This window comes from Vicugna pacos, chromosome 28 (assembly GCF_048564905.1).
Source record: "Vicugna pacos chromosome 28, VicPac4, whole genome shotgun sequence".
NCBI lineage: Eukaryota > Metazoa > Chordata > Mammalia > Artiodactyla > Camelidae > Vicugna > Vicugna pacos.
This window is the reverse complement of record NC_133014.1, coordinates 7,341,689-7,361,664: the sequence shown is the minus strand read 5'-3', so window position 1 is coordinate 7,361,664 and position 19,976 is coordinate 7,341,689. Positions and strand designations below refer to the sequence as shown.

Here is a 19,976-nt window from a genome sequence, read left to right as displayed (position 1 = left end):
AGCAAAGAGGAAAGGGGGCATCTCTTACTGCCAGGTGGAGGTGGATTTCTAGGCTCCCCCTGAGGTCTCCATGAAAACTATGGGATTGGGGACTTCCTTACTGCCTGATGGACACAAAAGTCTTGGTTCCCCACTCAACTTTCATCTCTGATGCCACCCTGGTAGGATGGAGGCCTTTTGGGGCAGGGTGGGGAGAGATGAGTCAAGGATGGGGCTCCTTGTTACAGCCTAGCAAGGGCAGACGTCCAGGCTCTTTACTCAGCCTTTGCTGGCAGGAACAGAGCTATAGGTTTTTCCCATGGTGTTTGCTTAGAGTGGGCAGTTATTGTCTAAAAGTAGTCTGCCTTTCTAGGCCACCCCTTTCCTAGTCCTTTGGCTAGAGTGGGATGACTTTTCTGAGACCTATTTTTGTCTGCACCCATTGTTTCTGGATGCCAGTTTTTGCAGTACTCTGCCTGGGATACAAGGAGTAAAAAGAAAATCCAGGAACTCACTAACTAGTCATACATTGTGTGCTGAGGTCCCTGGCCAGTCTTCCTTCTTCTCACCTTTCAGAGTGTTCTTATGTTTGTTTTATACATAATGTTAAGGGGTTTTTAGCTGTGCTTAGTCGGAAGAATCAGGAAAAGTGAGTCTACTCCATTTTCCAAGAAGACGGATTTTCTTTAATAGCCTTTATTAATACCACATGTCAGGCGCCAGAACAGAAACAATACTGAACTTGGGAGTTCAAAGAAATCTGAGCTCTGACACTCAATAGTTAAATATCATAATTCTTTAACCTCTTGGAACTTTAGCTTTCATGTTTATAAGTGGAAATAACATTACAATTTCCCAAGGTTGGGCTGATTAAGGAAGATTACGCATTTGAAAGCACTTGATACAATACTTGGCACATAGTTTGTACTCACTAACTCCGAATCTGTGTGCATCAAAATGGTTAACGTAAAAATGGAATGATTTTGGAGGGGGGAGGGTACAGCTCAGTGATAGAGTATGTGTTTAGCATACACAAGGTCCTGGGTTCAATTCCCAATACCTCCATTAAACAAAAATTTAAATAAACTAAATAAATAAATATATAAACCCCCCCAAAAATAAAATTAAAAAAAGAAATAAACAAGGCAGTAAAAAGCAATTTTTTAAAAAAAGAAAACAAATGGAATGATTTTACACCCATAAGATTTACATGAGCAATGAATTAGTATTTATTCTCTATCTTATTTTAATATAGGCCCCCTGTCCCAAATTAATTCAGGGAAATATGTGCATAAATTAAATGTAACCTGTAATTTCAGTGTAGAGATGAGTTTGTCTTGATTTCTCACTTCTTGTTCTAGCTGGAGAATATTCTGGTATTTTTCAGCTTCAGAAACTGCAGCCCCTAGACCAAAATCATGTTCTTTGGTGGTAACCTAGTGGAAAGAACGGGAATAATACAGAGACATTCAAGTTTAAAACAGTCTTGTGATTTCCCACAACAATCAAAATTCTGAAAATTAAGAACATTCAATCAAAAGATTGTTTTTAACCTTGTCTGACCAGTTAAAACAATTTCATCAAGATTTACTTTCTTAAAAATTTATATTATAAAGCCTCTCCTGTGGTTTTCAAATATAAAACTACAATATCAAACATGCTTTTCAAAAAAGACATACCTCATTGCTATCTAAGGAAACAGGGGTCAGCAGCAAATTAAGTAGTCTACTTCCAGGTCTGCATTATCCAACATAGTTGCCACTAGCTACCTGTTTATTATTGTTTCTGTGTAGTAGCAAAAAAAATGTGCTACCCACATCACAAAGGGCTAACTTCCCTCATATACAAATAATTTCTATAAATAAAAAAGGAAAAGAAATACCCTAACAGAAAAATTGGTCAAAATATGGATATTTCACAGAAATGGCTTTTAAACAGATTTAAAGATATTCAGTTTCACCATTTAAAGGGATACAAATAAAACAACACTGAGATACCATTTTTTAACCATCACATTGGCAAAGATCATAAAGTTGGATATAAAATTTAGCTTTCTTATACATGACTAGTGGCAGTGTAAATTGATACAATATTTATGGAGAATAGCTGTGTGAAATCTAGCAACATTATAAATACACATAGCTTCTGTACAAATAATTTTCACTTTAGCATACTATATATACTATTTTGCATTGTGCTTTTTTTACTTGACTATGTATCTTAGAAACAGTATGATTTAGGGAAATAATTTGTTCTTTCTCTGAATCAGGGCTGCCATTTTGTTAAGAGAGAGAGAATTCGCTACAAGTATCCTAGGCCTCTCCTGGCAACACGCTGCTATTCTCCCAAATCTAGGGCTTTGGAAATTATAGGATCTGGATCCCCCAGTCACTGACTGTGTGTTACACTCTGTGCAACCCAGCACTTCACAGTCTGACAGGTTTATTTTCCTTTTTCCTTTTCCCTAAACAAGACACAAATCTGCTTTTTCTGTTCTCCATTCCAGCAGTTACTGACTCTCCCGGAACTTCAGCATTATATCTCAGAAAGTATTTCTAATTAAGAATCATTTTGGGCCTTTATGGGTTAAGGCTGAAATCCTGACTACTATTTCTTCCACAATTTGTTGAAAAATGTGTTCCTAGTTATAAACATTTGACTTAGTATAACAGAATCAAATGACTTCTCACTATAGCAGTGCTTTTCAAATTTTAGTGAACATAAAAATCATTTGGGAATCTTGCTAAAATGCAGATTCTTATTCACAGTAGGCCTGACATAGTGCACTTCTAAAAAGCTGGTCTGCTATTTGGCTAGTAGAGACTATTCCTTGAATAGTAAGGATATATTTTTTCTAAAATCTAAATCTGCCTAACACTCAGAGGTCCTCATGTTTGGTCCGGCCCCACGTCTCCAAAGTTAGCTCCTACGTAACACCCCCAAGAACCCCTGTGTGAAAGACAAACTATTCTACACCTTCTTTATACACACACTCAGAAACATACTATCTTTTGTTCATGAGCCTTGCCATCTGCCCTCACTCTTCTGTTTAATTAAAGACACTTCTGAGGCTCAGCTTGAATTCCATATTTTCTAGGTTTTCTGTCTTCTCCATCAAGTAGTGATCACCTCTGTATTAAGACTTCTGTATATATCACTTATAGAACAATTTATGTAGCTATTTATTTTTTCTGGGTATGTCTTCCTCACACACTTACTAGAATCTTAACAAGTAATACCCTACAGCGTTCTGTATTCCCACCAACCTGCACAGAGTTCTTCAGATAACAGGAAGGTACAATACAAATTTGCAGAGGCTGATAATGAACCAGTGTACTAAAGCAGAGAAAATGGAACTGTCCCTCTTTGGTAAACTGAAAAGTTAAGTGGGTATTCTATAAAATTAACTACCAGGCTAGTCTAGATATTAAAAGCAGAAAAAGACCAGGAGTCAACACGATAACTGTGAGCAATCATATTAGAGTTGCTACTTTCCCTGCACTAGATTTTGAGGCAATAAAAAGGGAAAAAAATCAGTGTATCTGAATTGCCCACGCCTGGCTTGCCAATTTCTCCACCTCAGGCCACCTAAATTTCTTTCACGTTCCCGTGATCTTTCAATGGAACTTTGAATGGAACTCGTGTCCTTGTACAGATCTCAGAGAAAGCAAGGAAAGTACTTTGTAAGCAGCAAGTTGTCATCATAAACACCCAAGCCAGAAGCACAGTCATTCTCAGTTGGGACACAAGTCAGTGGTTAAGAACATGCTCTGTAGAGTCAGACTGCTTATGTCCTGCCACTTCTGAGCTGCATGACCATGGGCAAGTTACTTCTCTGGCCCTGGCTTCCTCATCTACAAAGTAGGCATGATAGTAGTGCTTGCATCATAGAGTTGTTGTGAGGATTAAATGAGTTATTATATGTAAAGCACTCAGAACAGTACCTGGCAATAAATAATAAGTGTTATATATTATTATTATTTACAATTACTATTATTACTAATTCCTCTCACGGACTCAACTTATCTTACCTGCCATCACATCCTACCAATCTTCTCATTACAATCTCTCTCAAATACATTTCTTCTATCACTACTATCACTGTTTGAGTTCATACTATCAGACTGTAAGTCATTTATTCACTTACCAAACAAATTTACAAACAGCTAGAATAAGGATCAACCAATATTAGATTTGGGGGACAGAAAGATGGAAAACAAATAAAAACTTACAATTTCAGCCCTCAGTGAATCTAGAGAAGTCCAGAACAAATAAATCAGAAATTACACTACAGCATGATTAGTGCCACATCAGAGGGAGGAACAAGAAATACAGAGAGAAGGACTACAAAAAAGTATTTCTGATTTCTACTTCCCCTCAAAAGACTCAGGATATATTTTCCATGTTCCCCTAAACTATGAACATATCTCCACTGCAGCACTTAACACATTAAATTGTGTTCACTGGATGTCCAGAGTCATCACAAATGTAACATGTTAAAACAGACCTCTTAATTCCCTGACCTGCACACCTGCTCTCAGCCCTGCCTCCACTCTGCTCCCTCCCAGTCTTTCCCATGTAAAATAACACCATCTTTTTTGTAGTGACAAGTTAAAAACCAAGGAGTTGTCATTGTTTCCTCTTACCCTGAACCTCATCAAATCCATCAACAAGCCCTTTTGGGTCTACCTCCAAAATATATGCCCAATCCATCCACTTCTGTACATTTTTACTATCACCTCCTTGGTGCGAGTCGCCATGATCTCCTACATGGATTACTGCAACAGTCTCCTAGCTGGTCTTTCTGCCTCTACTGTTGTTCCCTACAACCTGTTTTCCAAACTGAAACTGTAAAAATCACTTAAAAATAATCAGATCCTGCTCAAAAACACTCCCATGGCTTCCCACAGCAATAAGAATAAAAGCCACACTTTTTAAGATCCTACGTGATTTGGCCCCTGCCTTCACTTCTCTAAACAGACCTAGTGCCCTCTTCTTTGTTCACCCACCAGCTATATCGGTTTCCTTTCTGTTCCTCTACTGTGCCAATCTCCTTCCACTTTGAGGCCTCCTCCCTTGCGTTCCCTCTGCCAGGAACACTCTCTCCCCTAATCCTTTGCACAAATGGCTCTTTCCTCCCCTCAGCATTTTGGCTCAAATATCAGAGGGACTTCCCTAACCTTTTACCTAAAATAGCCTCTCTCCTGTAACTCTGCCATTAGGTTATTCACATTCAACACTATATGAAATTATATCACTTATTTCTTCATTTGTTTACTGTCTGCCACCCTCTACCAGAATGTAAGTTCCAAGCGATCTAGGCTCTTGTCTGGTCCCTGTTATATCCCTAGTGCCTAGAAAAAGGCTCAGCACAAAGTTAGCACTCAATAAGACATTTCCCAAGTAATGAATTTTGATGATTTAAACAAAGCAGTTTCAACAGTAGGGATGGGGTATGAGCAAGTCTGAAGAGGACTAATAAATGAGTGAGTAGTAAAGAGAAAGAAACAGAAAATGTAGACCTCTTTTAGAAAGCATGATTGTGAGAAGAGATGTCGAGTGAAAGTTGGAAGAAGACCAAGGTTGTTGAAGGGTCAATACAAGAGGAGAAAAACTTGTGTCATAATTCTCTTCAAATCAAGGACCTCTTTCAGAATTAAGCAAAAGCCCTGAGTCTTCACCTCAGGAAAATACAAATACATACAAAACATTACAATTCAGGGGGTTCAAGAACTCCCCAAAGTTCTTGTACTCCAAATTAAGAATCCTTACAGTATAAACACAATGAAGATTCCCAAGACATGGGTTAACGTTAAATAATGGAGAAAGGCCACTAAGCTCGTAAGAGGAAAAGGAGGTAAAGGATGTGCACTGTCCTTTGAGTCAAGACAGAAAAGCAAGGTTGGGTGAAGACTGAGATGAGAAGGGGTAGAAATTTGAAGAAGTTTCTGCCTGGCAGAATTTTAATTTCAGTGAAATAGGAGGTAAGAGTACATGCTAAAAAGAATCATTAGAGTTGAGCAAAAGACCAGGCATATAACATGTGCTCAAGAAACATCTACTGAATATTTTGATAGAATAATTGAAGATACTGGAGCACATTATATGAAATTCTGAAATCTGGTTCCACAAAAGGTCAACTTGTTTTCTTTTTATAAAATTGGCTCCAAAAGTTCAGAAACATAAGACACTTTGAATTAGAAAGGAAGAGCTTCACTAACAGAAGGATATAGAAAACCACATAAAATTTTATGAGTAATTTTGAGGTAGGCTTTGTATTTATAATAAAAATAAGTGAATACATGTTTTGGAAATTCACTTCAAACAAAATACTAAGTCCACGTGTTTAATCTTTTTAAAAAACAAATAATCTCTCCAGTCAAACCCAAGCTCCTCATTTCTCTTCAATCCAGACCACGCTGTAAAGAAATAACTTGCCTTTTTTAAGGAGCAGAAAACAATGGCCTTAGGAGAAGTATCATTTATCATTTCCTCTTGGAAACTTAAGAAGGGGTTAAACAGTGTTGTCAAGAGGCTTTTCTGAACCAAAAAAATTTAATAATATAGACTGATGTTAATAGCATAACTAAGACAAGCAGAACCACCTTACTAACTAGCTGATTTCAAAAGATTATCGGGGGGTACACGTACAAGAAAATTCCCAGCAGTGTTGTTCCCATTTATCAAAAACTGTAGAAATCTTGGTGTCCACCAACAGTACAGTAGATAAATTGCGGTATACTCTTACAGTGTAACACCAAACAACAGACTAACTGCAGGTGATAAGGATAAATCTTAAAAACAATGTTGAGTCACGAAGCAAAATACAAAGGAATACTTAGTACAATTTCATTTATAAGAAGTTTAAAAACGAGCCAAACTAGTATGTGCATGTTCACACACAAAGATGGTGAAACTATAAGGAAAAACAAGGAAGTGGCTATCACAGAAGTCACCATAGGGACTACATCTGGGGACAAAAAGGAGCGTATGATGGGGAAAGGGAATAAATGATAAAATCTGCTCTAATTGCCTCTATATATGGAGTACTTTAAAAGCAGATTATCCTAAAACAAACTGAAAAGGAAGCAACTGACAAAGAAGACAGACAAAGAGCCTACAGCATATCTGCATCTGATTATATGCCGGGCTATAAGCAGTGATTCTTTTTTTCAGAAGGTAAACAGCATATATTTTGGAAGCTGCCATTAAATTATGCTAAAATGTATACTGTTTAAAATATTTCATGAATGTACCTCCCTAGTTATTTCCCACTAATTAAGACTGAATGGTTTAGTTCACTGATCAATTAAAATACAAACAAAAATCAGTTTTATCCTGGAAGCAGATATGAATAATGTGACACTTTCCTTTTATAGTTATAACTTATTCTAGTTTCAAACTGATTATTCTTCGATTTATTTCCTTACAGGTTAAAAAAAAAAGTGTACTTGAAATTCTGCAAACCCGTAGAGGAAATTTTAAACAAGAAATATTCTGATATATAATGGCCTGGAAAGGAAGAAGGAAAACACAGAGACCCTATCACTTATGCAAACTTTTCCTGAAACCGCTATCCTTGACTTTATTTAAAGGACAACAACAACAAAAATGTATTCCCATACGTAGTTAGGTATCAGGTCCACGACCGCCACAAAGTTATTTAAGTCTCAAATATTTTTTCAAAAGAAAGCCAGTTTACCCTGCCTTTATTGTGTATAATTTCTACAGTAATTATATGAGATTTTCATGCAAATGCCTATGTAATCTGGGCCCTTCACCTCCCAAAGTCTATAAAGTGGCTTGGAATTGAGAGACTGGGAGTGAGGAAGAGCCAGGTTGAACTCCCAAATCTGACTTTCAAATTCCTCAGCTCCACTCCAGAGCGTATCTAAACAGAACAGTCCCCCCAACAACCAAGCGGAGAGCTGCGGCAGGAAGCGAAGCGGTCACCATAGGAACTGGGCTCAACCCTAAGCTCCCAAGAAACGACAACAGGGGCAAAGCTTGCTCCCAGAGGGCCTCCCGGGACCGCAACTCTGCCCGCTACTGCCCCTCACAGCGGCTCCCGCAGCGAATACCCACCTCAGGGGTCGCCCGCGGCCCCTAACCCCCGCCACACCCACCCTCCTGCAGCTGCCCTCACAGAGACCTTCGGGCTCAGGAGTTGCTTTACTCCAACCCAGCGCATCCCGGTGCTTCTACCTGGAGCTGAGGGTCCCTCCCCGGGGTCCTCGGCCTGTCGTCCTCCCCGGAGCTCATCTCGCCGACTGCTGGGACCAGGCCTCCGCCGGGGATCCAGGTCCCTCCCCGACTCCATCCTCCGCCCCTTTCTCCTCCCTTCCCACCCCAAATCGACCCGGCCCCGCCCCAGGGGGCGGAGGGAGGAGGGACCCAGCGGGAAGGAGGCGGGGGCGGTTAGCGCCGGTCGGCGCCGCCGTGGGCCCCGCCCTCACGCTCTGTACCTGAGGGGGCTCGTCCTCCACCTCCCCGGCGCCTTCGCTCCGCTTCCGTCCCGCGCGCCCAAGTCCCCGTCCGCACGCGTACCTGGCTCGACACTCCCTCTAGCGGGGACTACAAGCGGTGCGCGCGCACCTACGCACGTAGAGACGCGTACGGCCACCTTACAGGGCGTCCAGCAAAGGCCTCTTCCTGGTCCATCCGCGCCGCGCAGGCGCACGCCCACGCAGCGTCTAGACGACCCACCCGAGCGTCCCGTCTCCTAGTAACCAGCAGCTACCCTCTTTTCCAAGACTTTTCCCTTACTCCCTGCGGGTGGCGGCCGCACCTGGGCGGAACGCGCATGCGCAGGGCTATATCGCCTCCGGCCACCTTCCCTTAGCTCTGGAGCACCTGCCGCTTTGCTGCGGCTTTTTTGTGCCACTTTCCACGGGGATTGGGTACCACTCTGGACCCACGTTCCGTGAGCTCGTTACTCCCTAGAATTGCTCGTGGGCGCTGGGAGGGCAGTGCGCTCTCCCGCCGCAGTCAAGGGCCGGTTTGCGGGGAGCATCCAGGTCCGGTACCGCTGCTGCCTCCTCGGGAGAGAGAGCCGGCCTGTTCGGTGAGCACCGGCAGCCTGCAGTCTGGGGAGCCTGCGGCCCCCGGCCCTCGACATGATCCAGTCTGGGCTGAAGCGGGGAGAGACAGAACTAGCAATGAAAGCGCAGGTTTCTCACCGGTATACCTACCTTCTCCACAAGCCAGGCCTTCTCCGAATCGCCTTTTCGGGGAAACTAATGACGGTTAACAAAAAAAAAAAAAAAAGGAAAAAGTATATTATCTCACTCGACATTTAATGTTGAATCGATTGCTTTCCTGTTTAATACCATTTAAAGTTGTCTTCTCTCAATTAGAAGCCTTCAGTCTGGGAACATTCATTTAACTTAGCCAGGTGTAATATTATTTTTGGCCATCCATCTATGCTAATATTGACCACATTACCTAAAAGTGAAGAAATGAGCTTTTTAGTGAAAAAGAATGAGAACTGAATTATTCTGTCAAATTTTTGGAGCCCAGCTTAAGAAGTAATATTGTCTTTTTAACATTTCTTAGTGTTTAACGTGTTCCAGTTTTCTTAAATAACTCAAGGGCTGCTGAACTCTAATGGTGGCTTTATCTCCCTGTCTTTTCCTACAGATGAAATAGATAAACTAGGTATTTTATAGCTGTCCTCTGATGATCTTGACATAGTATTCGTCTGTGTATTCCAAAAGTAATCTCACATTTGAAGAGACTAACAATTCCTGGTTTTGCCAGGTGAGTACTCATTTTCCCCCCACAATATATTATTGGCAGGCATAAACACATTTTATATTAGAACAAATTTCATTGAAGTACATTTAAGTATGTGCCATATGTTTTTCCGATCTCTCCTCTAATTTTTTATCCCTATTTGTGCCAGTACACTTTCTCATATTTTGTAGCATTTATTTTCAGATACACCTTGCAAGTATAGCTAGATGGGAAAAAGTTAAATTGAGTTTCCCTGTTATTTTAGATAAAGAAGTGAGCGGTCCCAACAGGTACATTTCTTGCAAAATACAATTATACCTAACTGGTAAAATAAGTTACAAAGAAGCATGAGCTCTCAAAGACCGTCCTGAAACAAAACAAAGTATAATCTTATTTCCTCTTTAGATACTACGATTATTTTGAATAAAATGTTCTCATTAGCTAGCATTGTTTAAAAAAAATAGGGAGAAGTGTATAAACCTCAGAACTCTCAGATGGAGTCGAAGGTCTGCAGGGAGAAGTGAATTATTAATATAGGAGGTAGGAAGGTACTTCCTTTAGGGAAAAAACATGGAAAGGTTAAGCATTTATGTTTGCCACCTAGATTTTACTGAAGATTCTTTGGAAAGAATGTAGGGAAAAGATCATTTTAAAACCAAACCAGGGTGTGAAGATTTTCCTTCTATTGACTGAACTATTGACTATTGACTCCTTCCCCCAGCCAAAGAAAGTGAAAATTTTCTTCCCTTTGTGGATATGCAGAGTGGTGAGTGCCCCATCCTATTCCATGAAACCCTTTTATTTAGTAGGTTTGCTCTCTCGGTTGTAACAGATACTCCTGTGTAAGTCTAAGTTCTGGGTTTCTCCATCATTTCACAAGCTTCACTACGAAAACCTCTGTTTTGCCTTTTGTCTTCCTCAGTACCTCCCTCATCCCCTAAAAAAAAATCTGGGACTCAGTTACACACATTAAACTGCTTGTTGTTCTACAGCTAACTGATGCTCTGTTCGTTTTTTTTTTTTTAAACAGGACAACTTATACTGATTTATCTTAAAGCTCACTCTTCTTTCCTTTGATTGTGTTAATCCAACCTGCAACATTTATTCATATCAGATTTGTATTTTTCATCTCTGGAAGTTTGAATTTTTTAAAAATATCTTCCATCTCTCACTTACCATGCTCATGCTTTTTTCTACCTTCTTGGAAGTATGGGATATATTTAAAAGAGCTGTTGGTTGTATACTAATTCTATCATCTGTGTCATTCCTGGGATTGTTCCTATTAACTGACTTTTTTTTCTCCTGGTTATGAGTTACATTCTTCTGCTTGTTTTCATCTCTGGTAAGTTTTTACTGACTGCCAGGCATTGCAGATTTGACATGGTTGGGTGCTGGAGGTTTCAGTTTTGGTTTTTCTTTAAATATATTTAAGCTTTATTCTGAGATGCAGTAAGTTTATTTGGAAACAGTTTGGTTCTTTAGAGTTGCCCTGTTGAAAATAGTAACTACTAGCTACATGTGGCTATTTGAAGTGATGATAAAGAAATTAAATAAAATTTAAAAGTTAGTTCCTCATTGGTACCCTATACTTTTCAAATTCCAACAGCCAGCTTTCCCTGGTGGTTCGGTAGAATTCCGCTTGCCAACACGTACATGTGGCCAGTGGCTACTATATTAGTCAAACATAGAGAAGAATATTTCCATCATTGCAGAAAGTTCTATTGGACAGACTTGCTTTAGAACCTTGCTCTTAAGCTTTGTTAGGTCCAAAATGGTGTTTATTGAGGGCTAATTTGACCCCATTACTGAGACAATACCTTTCTAAGAACTCTATTCTTGGTCCTGTATAAGCTCTAAGGACTATTCTGCCTTCTTTTTGTGTTTTTTCCCCAGGGCCCAATAGTTTCCTTATGCACATTCACTGATCAGTACTCAGCCAAAGAATTGTGGGGTATCTTCTGCAGATCTCTGGAGCCCTTTCTCTTGCTGCACCTCTCTCCTCTCTTCACAAATTCTAGCCATCTTGGCCTCCACAAACTGTCTTCTCAACTCATTGAAATGACCAGACTCAATTTGGGTTCTCCCTATTTGTGCTAAAGCCTGAAATTCTAGGCAGTGAGCATTCATAGGACTCACCTTGTTTTATTTCTTATTCAAAAAATCCTTCTCCACTATAAAGTGACAAACACATTGTCCTACATTTTTAAAATTGCATTTATAGTTCAGCCATTCACATTTAGGTCTCTACTTCATTTGGAGTCCACTTTGGCATGTAAGATAGGGATCCTGCTTTATTTTTATCCACATAGTGAACCAGTGTTCACACTAAACTTATTCTGTTCCATGCCTTTTGCTGTATGTTGCCACTTTTATCATATGTGAAGCTCCTGTACATACCTACGTCCAAGTTGGAGCTCTGTCATGTTCTATAAGTCATTTATTTGCTTCTGCACTTGTACTAAACTTTTTTTTATTATTTTGACTTTGTAGCGTATCTTAAAATATGGTCAGGCAAGTCTGTGCGTGTGTGTGTGTGTATCCAAATTTATTTAGTCCTTATGAATCTTTATTTTTCCATATGCATTCAAGATGCCTTCCTGAATGGCAACCCGAATACCAGGTCAAAGAGGTCCCCAATAGACTTCTCCTCTCACATGCTCAAGAGCCCAGAGAAGTTAAGCTGAGACTCATAGGACCAGACCTACCCTATTGCATTTCATTCTTTCTCAGTCCCTCTATTAGACTGAAGCTTAATGTGCTAGTTGATAATTACATACATTATCATTATTTTACCTTTGTTGATTTCAAATGTGGTATGTTTCATTGTTCTGTTAGTATTTCCAACTTCATTCTTTTGCATGTGGATAGCCAATTTTCCCAGCACATTTTGTTGAAAAGACTGCCTTTTACCCTCTGAATGGTCTAAGCAGTCATAGGTCTATTCAGATTTTCTGTTTCTTATTGACTTAGTCTTGGTAGGTTTCGCATTTCAAGGAATTTGTCCATTTTAACTAGGCTATCCAATTTGTTGACATACAACTGTTCATAGCACTCTTATAATGCTTTTTATTTCTGTAGAATCAGTAGTAATAACCCCTTTCATTTCTGATTTAGTAATTTGAGCTTTCTTTTTTTCTTAGTCCATCTGTCTAAAGGTTTGTCGATTTTGTTGATCTTTTCAAAAAACTACTTTTGTTTTTAATTGATTTTTCTCTTTTGTTTTTCTAGTCTCTATTTCATTTATCTCTGCTCTGATCTTGTTTCCTTCCTTCTGCTAACAGTGGGTTAAGTTTGTTCTTCTTTTCCTAGTACCTTAAATTGTAAAATTAGGTTGTTGATTTGAGATGTTTCTTGTTTTTTTTAATGTATTTACAGCTATAAATTTCCCTCTTAGCACCGATTTTCCTTCATCTCTTAAGTTTTATGTATTTTTATTTACTTCCATCTCTCAGTATTGTTTAAAATTTCCCTTGTGATATTTTTGATCCATTGGTTAAGAGTGTGCTGTTTAATTTCACAAATTTGTGAATTTTCCTGTTTTACCTCTAGTTGATTACTGACTTCATCCCATTGTGGTCAGAAAAAATACTTTGTATGACTTCCATCTTTTAAAATCTACTGAGACTTAATTTGTGGCCTAACATATGGTCTATCCTGGAAAATGTCCCATGTGCACTTGAGAATATGTATCCTGTTGTTGGGTGGAGTGCTCTAAACATATGTTAGATCTAGTTGGTTTATTGTGTTAAGTCTTCTATTTCCTTACTGGTCTTCCGTCTGGTTGTTCTATCCATTATTGAGTTGAGTTTGGAGTCTCCAACTGTTATTGTAGAACTGTCTAATTCTCCCTTCATTTATGTCAGTTTTTGCTCATATATTTGGATGATGTATTATTAGGTTGGTAAATGTTTACTGTTGTTTGGCATCTTTATTTTTTGTTCAGAACATCTAACAGAGTGTTTGGCCTTCAAAAATTATTTCTTTAATCCATTAATAATAAATTAGAAGTTTTTGATAGTAAGAATCCTAGAAAGGGCTACGTAGAGAAATTCTATTATTTTCTGCAAAGTGATGAAATATAAAACCTGGTAAATTCCTTTAAAAAAAAGGTTTAAAAAGGAATTTAAAAAGGAATTCTCGGGAAGAGAATCTACAGAACCTACAAACCCTCCCCAAAAGAAAATGTAAACCCTGAAAGTGGAAGATGATTTTACTTGATATTTTTGCCATCATCACCATGAAATTTCATTAAAACAAACACTGCCATGAAGTTAGTTGACATTCCCACCGTATTCACCTGTTACCATTTTCTTCCCCAAGCAATCAAGTTGAAGAAACGCTTCTACTACTTAAAGAGGTGCCGGCAAACTGTACTTATTAAGCTGCTCCAATGGGATTTCCTCTTAGTAAATCTGCTACTCGAGTATCTGCTATGCGTGCGGATTCAAAAGTGGATGATCACTTAATGCAAGGGACTGAGAAAAGCAAATTGGAACCAGTGACTCGGTTATTTCAAAACACCAAGAAAGTAAGATTAGAAGACACAAACCAAGAAAACTTTTCAAGGAGTAAAGACACTGGAACAGGATCTTTTTCAGAGAAAGCCTTGGGTTCGGTGGTATATGTGAAAGAAAGTGATGGGATAGAAATGACAGATGTGGAATAAAATTATCCATGTATATGACCAAAGAAACCAAAATTTGCTTTTGACTAAGAGGGCGTGTTGAATGAGAACTTAACCTTACTGGGAAAACCTGACAAAATGAAGGGAGATGATTATTTATTTTTTACTATCTATGAATCACCATGGACTGCTTTTTTTGATATGTATTCAAAAAAGTTGCTTTAGGGAGAAAAAGCTTTCCAAAATTCAAAGCAGATTTCTCTGGTATTACAGTCTATATTGTCAAAAATCAGAGTTTTTGTGTAACAGTATTTAAATGGCACCAAAACATTCTAATTATAATACATCAGTATTTCACATTATTTCTGGTGTATTGATTTTGTATGTTGGAGTTCCAATTGGAGGTTTTGCTTTAGAATACATTATTTTCCTGCATTTTTGCAGTTCTGTTCTTTAAAAGATCACTGCAGGTAAACTCTGTAAAAGACTGGTAAATTACATACCTTAACGTGAATTTCACGTTTCAAATCATCCTTTTAAAACTTTTTTTTTTACCCACACTGAATTCATTTCCATTACAAAATAGTTATTTCCAAGTGTAACACTTTATCTTGCAGATGTTACCATTTTATACCACTGATATTTAATATAAAGAAAACAGCCTACTATTAAAAAATTATTATATATATATGTATCAGTTTGCCATTCTGACTGAAATATCTAGTATTTGGAAACAACAGTATTGTCTCAGATAATGTTAGATGAAATTAAAATCATTTGTGTCTGGCCATATAGTGACTAGCTGTTTCCATTATGTATGTTCTGAACATTCTCCTGTATTTCAATCTCTAATGATCTCTAATGACCAACTAGAGTAATTTCCTTAATAGTCACAAAGGGATATTCAAAGGGGAAAAAAGCATCTTCTTTGTGAGGAAGAAATATTTTCTAAATCAGAAAAATACTAAACAGATATAATGTATTTGTAGGGAATATTGGGCCTAGAATTTTTTAAAAAATCATTGAGTGGAACGTAAGCCAATAAGGTGATGCCTTTTATTGTTTACAGAACATAATTCTTTGGGAGGGAAAAAATACACAAATCATCCATTTGTTCATCGAGCCTGGCACTGTGCTTGTTACTAGGGATAGAGTGGTGAACCAAAGAGCCACTGCCTTCATAGTGTTTACTGTCTGTCTACTGGGCAAAATAGAACATCAGACAGTAATTACATAAGATACAAACTGTGATGTGCCATGAAGAAAATTGAAATGTTTAGAGAGACAGAAAAGAAGATATAAACAAAACTTGATTTTTAAGGAAGGCTTCTCAGAGGACGTGACATTGATAGCTTTTGCAGTGACATGGTTGTCCAAGTGAGATAGTGGCGAGGGTGTCGAGGTGAGGAGAAGGGGACAGAGTCCAGGTGAAGTCTGGCAGGACACAGTGATGGTTTGGAAGTGGGAAGTGAGGAAGAAGAGGCTGGATGCACGGAGGCTCCCTGGGGAAAAGAGTGAGTACGGGAGCTCAGCTTTTGAACCTACCGGTTTCCAAGGCAGACAGCTGTATGTATGGAACGAAAAATACAAATTTTGATGGTGTGTACAGAAATACAGAAATGGTATTTAAAGCCATGGGAATGAATGAGGTTGTGTATGGTGAATGTATAGTGCTAGATAAAGGAATCCCAACATTTAGGAGCTGGTAAGCACAGGGGGAGCTGACAAACGGGACCGAGGAGTTGACAGTGAGGTTGGTGGAAAACCAAGACAAGGTAATGTCAAAAGACTGGCCATACAAGTCTCTAAGGTGGAGGCAGTTAACTGAAAGGGCAGATGAGGACTGAATCTAGGTCCATTGGACCTAGCAACATGAATGGCACTAGTGATCTTAGCAAAGCCACTATTTTCTTTAATAGGCGCTTGGCTCAGATATTTACAGACCGTTTTTCTACTTCTACAAATGTCCAACAGTAAATTTGATAGTTGTGTTGTATGCTGAATTTGGGACGATCCTTCATTGTGTGCAATTCCACTGCCTTGTAGGATGTCAAATGTGGTAGCACAACCCAGCCACTGAGATAGTAAGAAATGCAAACATGAGTTATCCTCATTAAGAACTATTGCTAAGACATCAGAAAAGTGGAACCCCCAAATCCAATCCAAGCCATAGTTTTAGCAGCATATCTGGAAACGGAAATCCACAAAGACTTCCAGGAAGGGGTGGAATGGAGCAAATTTAATTGGGACAGCAGCCTCACTTAGGTGTCTATTTGTTTTATGGAAGAATTCTACAAGCAGAATCCTACAGTGAACATTTTTCAGAGTTCTGCTGTTGTTGCTGATAAGAAAGTAGATTTTCCATATGAAAATGTAGTTCAGGAGAAAGAAGGATGACTAACGGAGACTTTAAATTCAACCTATCTATGAAATAAGGCCTGTAATACATGCAATGGTATTGGGTCTAACGGTATCGTTGATGCCCACAATAATAGCTATCACTTATGGAGCTGGTGTGTGACTGGCTTAGCTGAGATTCCCTAGATGCTGCTTGAGACAAGGACTCAGATGCGCTTGATTTTGGAGAGTGTGCTCTTTAGGAAAAGTCTGTAAGGGAGTAAGAGAAGTAGGGGGAATGACTAAGGATGAGATAAATTGATCCACAGAGCATTGTGGAGGGAACACACCGCACAGCTGTCCCACTGTCCCACTTAGAGGCAAGGGGTGGGACTACTCCCACTGTCCCGCTTAGAGGCAAGGGGTGGGACTACCCCTGGACCAATCAGGCACTTGTTACCACATCCAAGCCAAAGTGGGGAGGCTGGGGGGCAGGGAGGTGGTGTGAACCACTCAGGTGTCTCGGTGCCTGATCACTCCTTCACTCACACCTGCTGGAGAATGGATGCATGGATTAGAGGTACAGGGGATCTGGGTGGGGCACTAACAATCTTTATTACAAAGCCAGACACCTAACACACGTTGTTATCTTTTTATTTTGAAATAACCTCAAATTTACAGAAAAGTTCCAAGCATGGTACAAAGGCCTTTCCCTCTCCCCCCAGCCATCTGAAAGTAGCTGACCTATCATCCCTGAATACCTATTTAATGATTTAAATAATTTTATTTTTTTAATTAAAATTTTTGAGATATAACTGACATATGATTAGTTTTGGGTGTACAACATAATTTTCTATATGTATATATTACAAAATGATCACCACGAAAAGTTTAGTTAACGTCTACCCTCACACAGTCAACAAATTTTTTTTCTTGTGATGAGAACTTTTAAGATACTCTTTTAGCAGCTTTAAAATATACAGGACAGTATCTTTATAGTCACCACGCTGTACATGACATCCCCAGGACTTACTTATAACTGGAAATTTGTACCTCTGTCCAGCTTCACCCATTTTGCATCCCCCCCCCGAGCATTTTTGCTGGAATCAGGCCAGAATCCATGTTGGAGGAAGTTGGAAAATGAACAGGAAGTGAGGTAGTGGATACTGGATGTGCAGAAACTCCCTGAAAAGCTCAGCTCCAAAGGTGAGGAGACAGGATGAAAGGTGGAAAGTGAGGTCACTGGAGGAGAGTTAAGATGAGATGGGGTTCATGTGTGAGTGTCAGTGGAAGAAGGATCCAGTGGAGAAGCTGAAGGAGTAGGAAAGGGTAAGAATGACCAGAGGATAGAAATCTCAGAGCCGAGAGGAGGGAATGGGACTTTTGAAAACCACCTCAGTAGGAAATAAGGGGGAAAAAAACTGTACCACCTCAGATTTCACAGCGCTGGAATTCAGAAAGATGTCATGTAAGCAGAGGGCAACGGTACTGTGTGGCTATTTTTAATGATAACTAGGAAAATTCCTACTGGCACAAACTCTGAACAGAATTCATTCTTATCTGCACAATAACACAAGAAAGACTAATAACTCAGAGTGACTTCAATCAAAAGGGTAATAATAAATAAATGAGGAGCCACTGTGTCCTTATTGTAGCTTTATATGGAGCCCTGGTCATGGTATCGGCCTCAGCAAGTTGTGAACACTGGATGCTTCTCACTCCAAGATGCAAGTCTTGATGGTGTCTATTTTAAACTGAAGGAGAGATTTCTGTGGAAGATTGAAAAAGATGACCAGGAACGCTCTGGGCTCCTCTAATCAAGAGGTGGGGCCCATTACTCCATCCCTTAACTCCGGGCTGCGTCTGCTGGTGCTCTGGCCAATAGAGTAGGGCTCCAATGCCACGTCCAAGGCTAGGCTTGAACTGAAGTGCGCCGGCAGCCAGCCAGCCAGCACCAACTGCCAAGGGTGTGAATAAGGCCGTCCCGGACCTCCCCGCTCGGCCAGCCCTTGCTGAATGAAGACATGTGAGCGAGCCTTGCCCATATAATAAATCGCTGTCTTAAGAAGCCACTGGTGTTTGAGGCAGTTTGTTACACAGCTACGGTCAGCTGCAACTTTGCTTGCTGGAGGACCGTCCCATCTGGCTGAGCCACAAGGATGTTCTTGCCGAGTGCACTGGCGGACACCCCAAGTGCTACCGTTCATTGCCCTTAGTGGGTTTGTTTTCGGACCCACTCCTTCTTATCTGTTACCATCTCGGTAGTGGGGATACCAGCTTTTATTTCTTTAAATGCCATTTGTCTTTCAGAACTGAATTCAGTTTCCTCACCTTCCAAGTGGAGTTACCTGCGCTTAGGACTGAGACGTGCAAAGCCCGCGCAGTGCCTGCATGTTCAGTAAAAAGCATGTGATCCCGATGCTCCGCGGACCTGGCGGGCTCCCTCCAGCCTCGCTCCCCGACAGCCCCCGCCGCCCCGGCTCAGCCCGGCTCCCGCCTGCGCCCCGCCGACCGTTAGCTCTGGGCTGTCAACGCGGGGAACTGCCGCCCGCCCGGGGGCTCTGGGACTTTCGATACCTTTATTGGAACGTGGACCGCGCGTCTGCCCGGGAGCCGGCTCGGCCGCTCGGAAAGACCCTCCGCACTCCGCGGGCCCCCCGGCCCCGCGGTGAGAGCGCGGCCCCGCCCCCTCCCGGCGCTTCCGGTTTCGCCCCCGCGGGCCGGGCGGGCGCGTGCGCAGCGACCAGGGCTCAGGGTCGCACGCGTCCTTCCCCCCACAGGCCCTTGCGGCTCGGGCGCCACCGGAAGCAGCAGGTGCGTGAGGCTGGGAGCGGGTGGGGCAGGCGGCGTGGGCCCCGGGTCGCGTGCTGGGTGCCCGGGGGCGGGCAGGGACCTGGGACCCCGGGGCTGGGACCCCAGGGCTGGCGCTGAGGGCCCCGCGGCTTCCGCTCAGCGCCTGCGAGGACCCCGTGCCGCGCTTAGGAACGGTGTGTCCGCGACACAGGACGGTCAGAATCAGACACGCTGGGTGCCGGCCCCGTGCTCGCCCACCGAGAGCCAGAAGGCGAAATCCGACAGGCGCACGGCCGTCCGGAGACTCTGGATAAGTTACGGACCGAGAGGTGGCAAAATAACTTGGGAAGGTTTTTTTTGAAGGAGCTGGGCCGACCTAGGAGAGTCGATGGGACTTCGTAACGGTTTGTTTTCTGTTCGGTGATGGAGAAGCATGTTTGGCAAATGCAAAGTGGCGGTAGCGCGAAGTGCCCCTCTGGAACCTGGAAATAGGATTGTCCTGTGAGGA

At 41.1% G+C, this 19,976-nt stretch overlaps 2 protein-coding genes and 1 long non-coding RNA gene across 9 annotated transcripts in view; 1 reads left to right on the top strand and 2 right to left on the bottom strand.

The window, feature by feature from the left end:
* The window catches only part of TSGA10 (testis specific 10), a 58,654-nt gene extending 49,996 nt beyond the window's left edge, over positions 1–8,658 (bottom strand). For 2 of the 7 annotated variants that reach the window (XM_072951339.1, XM_072951340.1), the window contains exons 1-2: positions 8,445–8,546; positions 1,287–1,415 (exon numbers count right to left, since the gene is read on the bottom strand). Coding sequence is in view for 1 of the 7 variants with exons in the window: in XM_015238840.3 (XP_015094326.1) it covers positions 1,287–1,415; positions 8,185–8,241 (186 nt within the window). In the remaining 6 variants the exon portion in view is untranslated. Of the gene's footprint in view, positions 1–1,286; positions 1,416–8,184; positions 8,289–8,444 lie in introns of those variants that run through there. The other 5 variants (XM_072951341.1, XM_072951342.1, XM_072951338.1 and 2 more) reach the window with 5 other exon arrangements.
* C28H2orf15 (chromosome 28 C2orf15 homolog) lies at positions 7,956–15,128 on the top strand. Its single transcript, XM_072951344.1, has 4 exons — positions 7,956–8,281; positions 8,610–9,043; positions 9,619–9,738; positions 14,035–15,128. The coding sequence occupies exon 4, from the start codon at positions 14,105–14,107 to the stop codon at positions 14,378–14,380; it is 276 nt and encodes a 91-aa protein (XP_072807445.1). The 5' UTR covers positions 7,956–8,281; positions 8,610–9,043; positions 9,619–9,738; positions 14,035–14,104; the 3' UTR covers positions 14,381–15,128.
* Positions 15,129–17,313: 2,185 nt separating this feature from the next.
* On the bottom strand, positions 17,314–19,460 carry LOC140689978 (uncharacterized). Its single transcript, XR_012065130.1, has 2 exons — positions 19,253–19,460; positions 17,314–19,062 (listed from the first exon to the last, which is right to left on the bottom strand). It is a non-coding gene; the product is annotated as an uncharacterized lncRNA (long non-coding RNA).
* Between the last annotated feature and the right edge of the window lie 516 nt (positions 19,461–19,976).

Bases quoted from the DNA above. Each gene is read 5' to 3' on its own strand.
- C28H2orf15 (XM_072951344.1), top strand. From the start codon at position 14,105: ATGGGATTTCCTCTTAGTAAATCTGCTACTCGAGTATCTGCTATGCGT.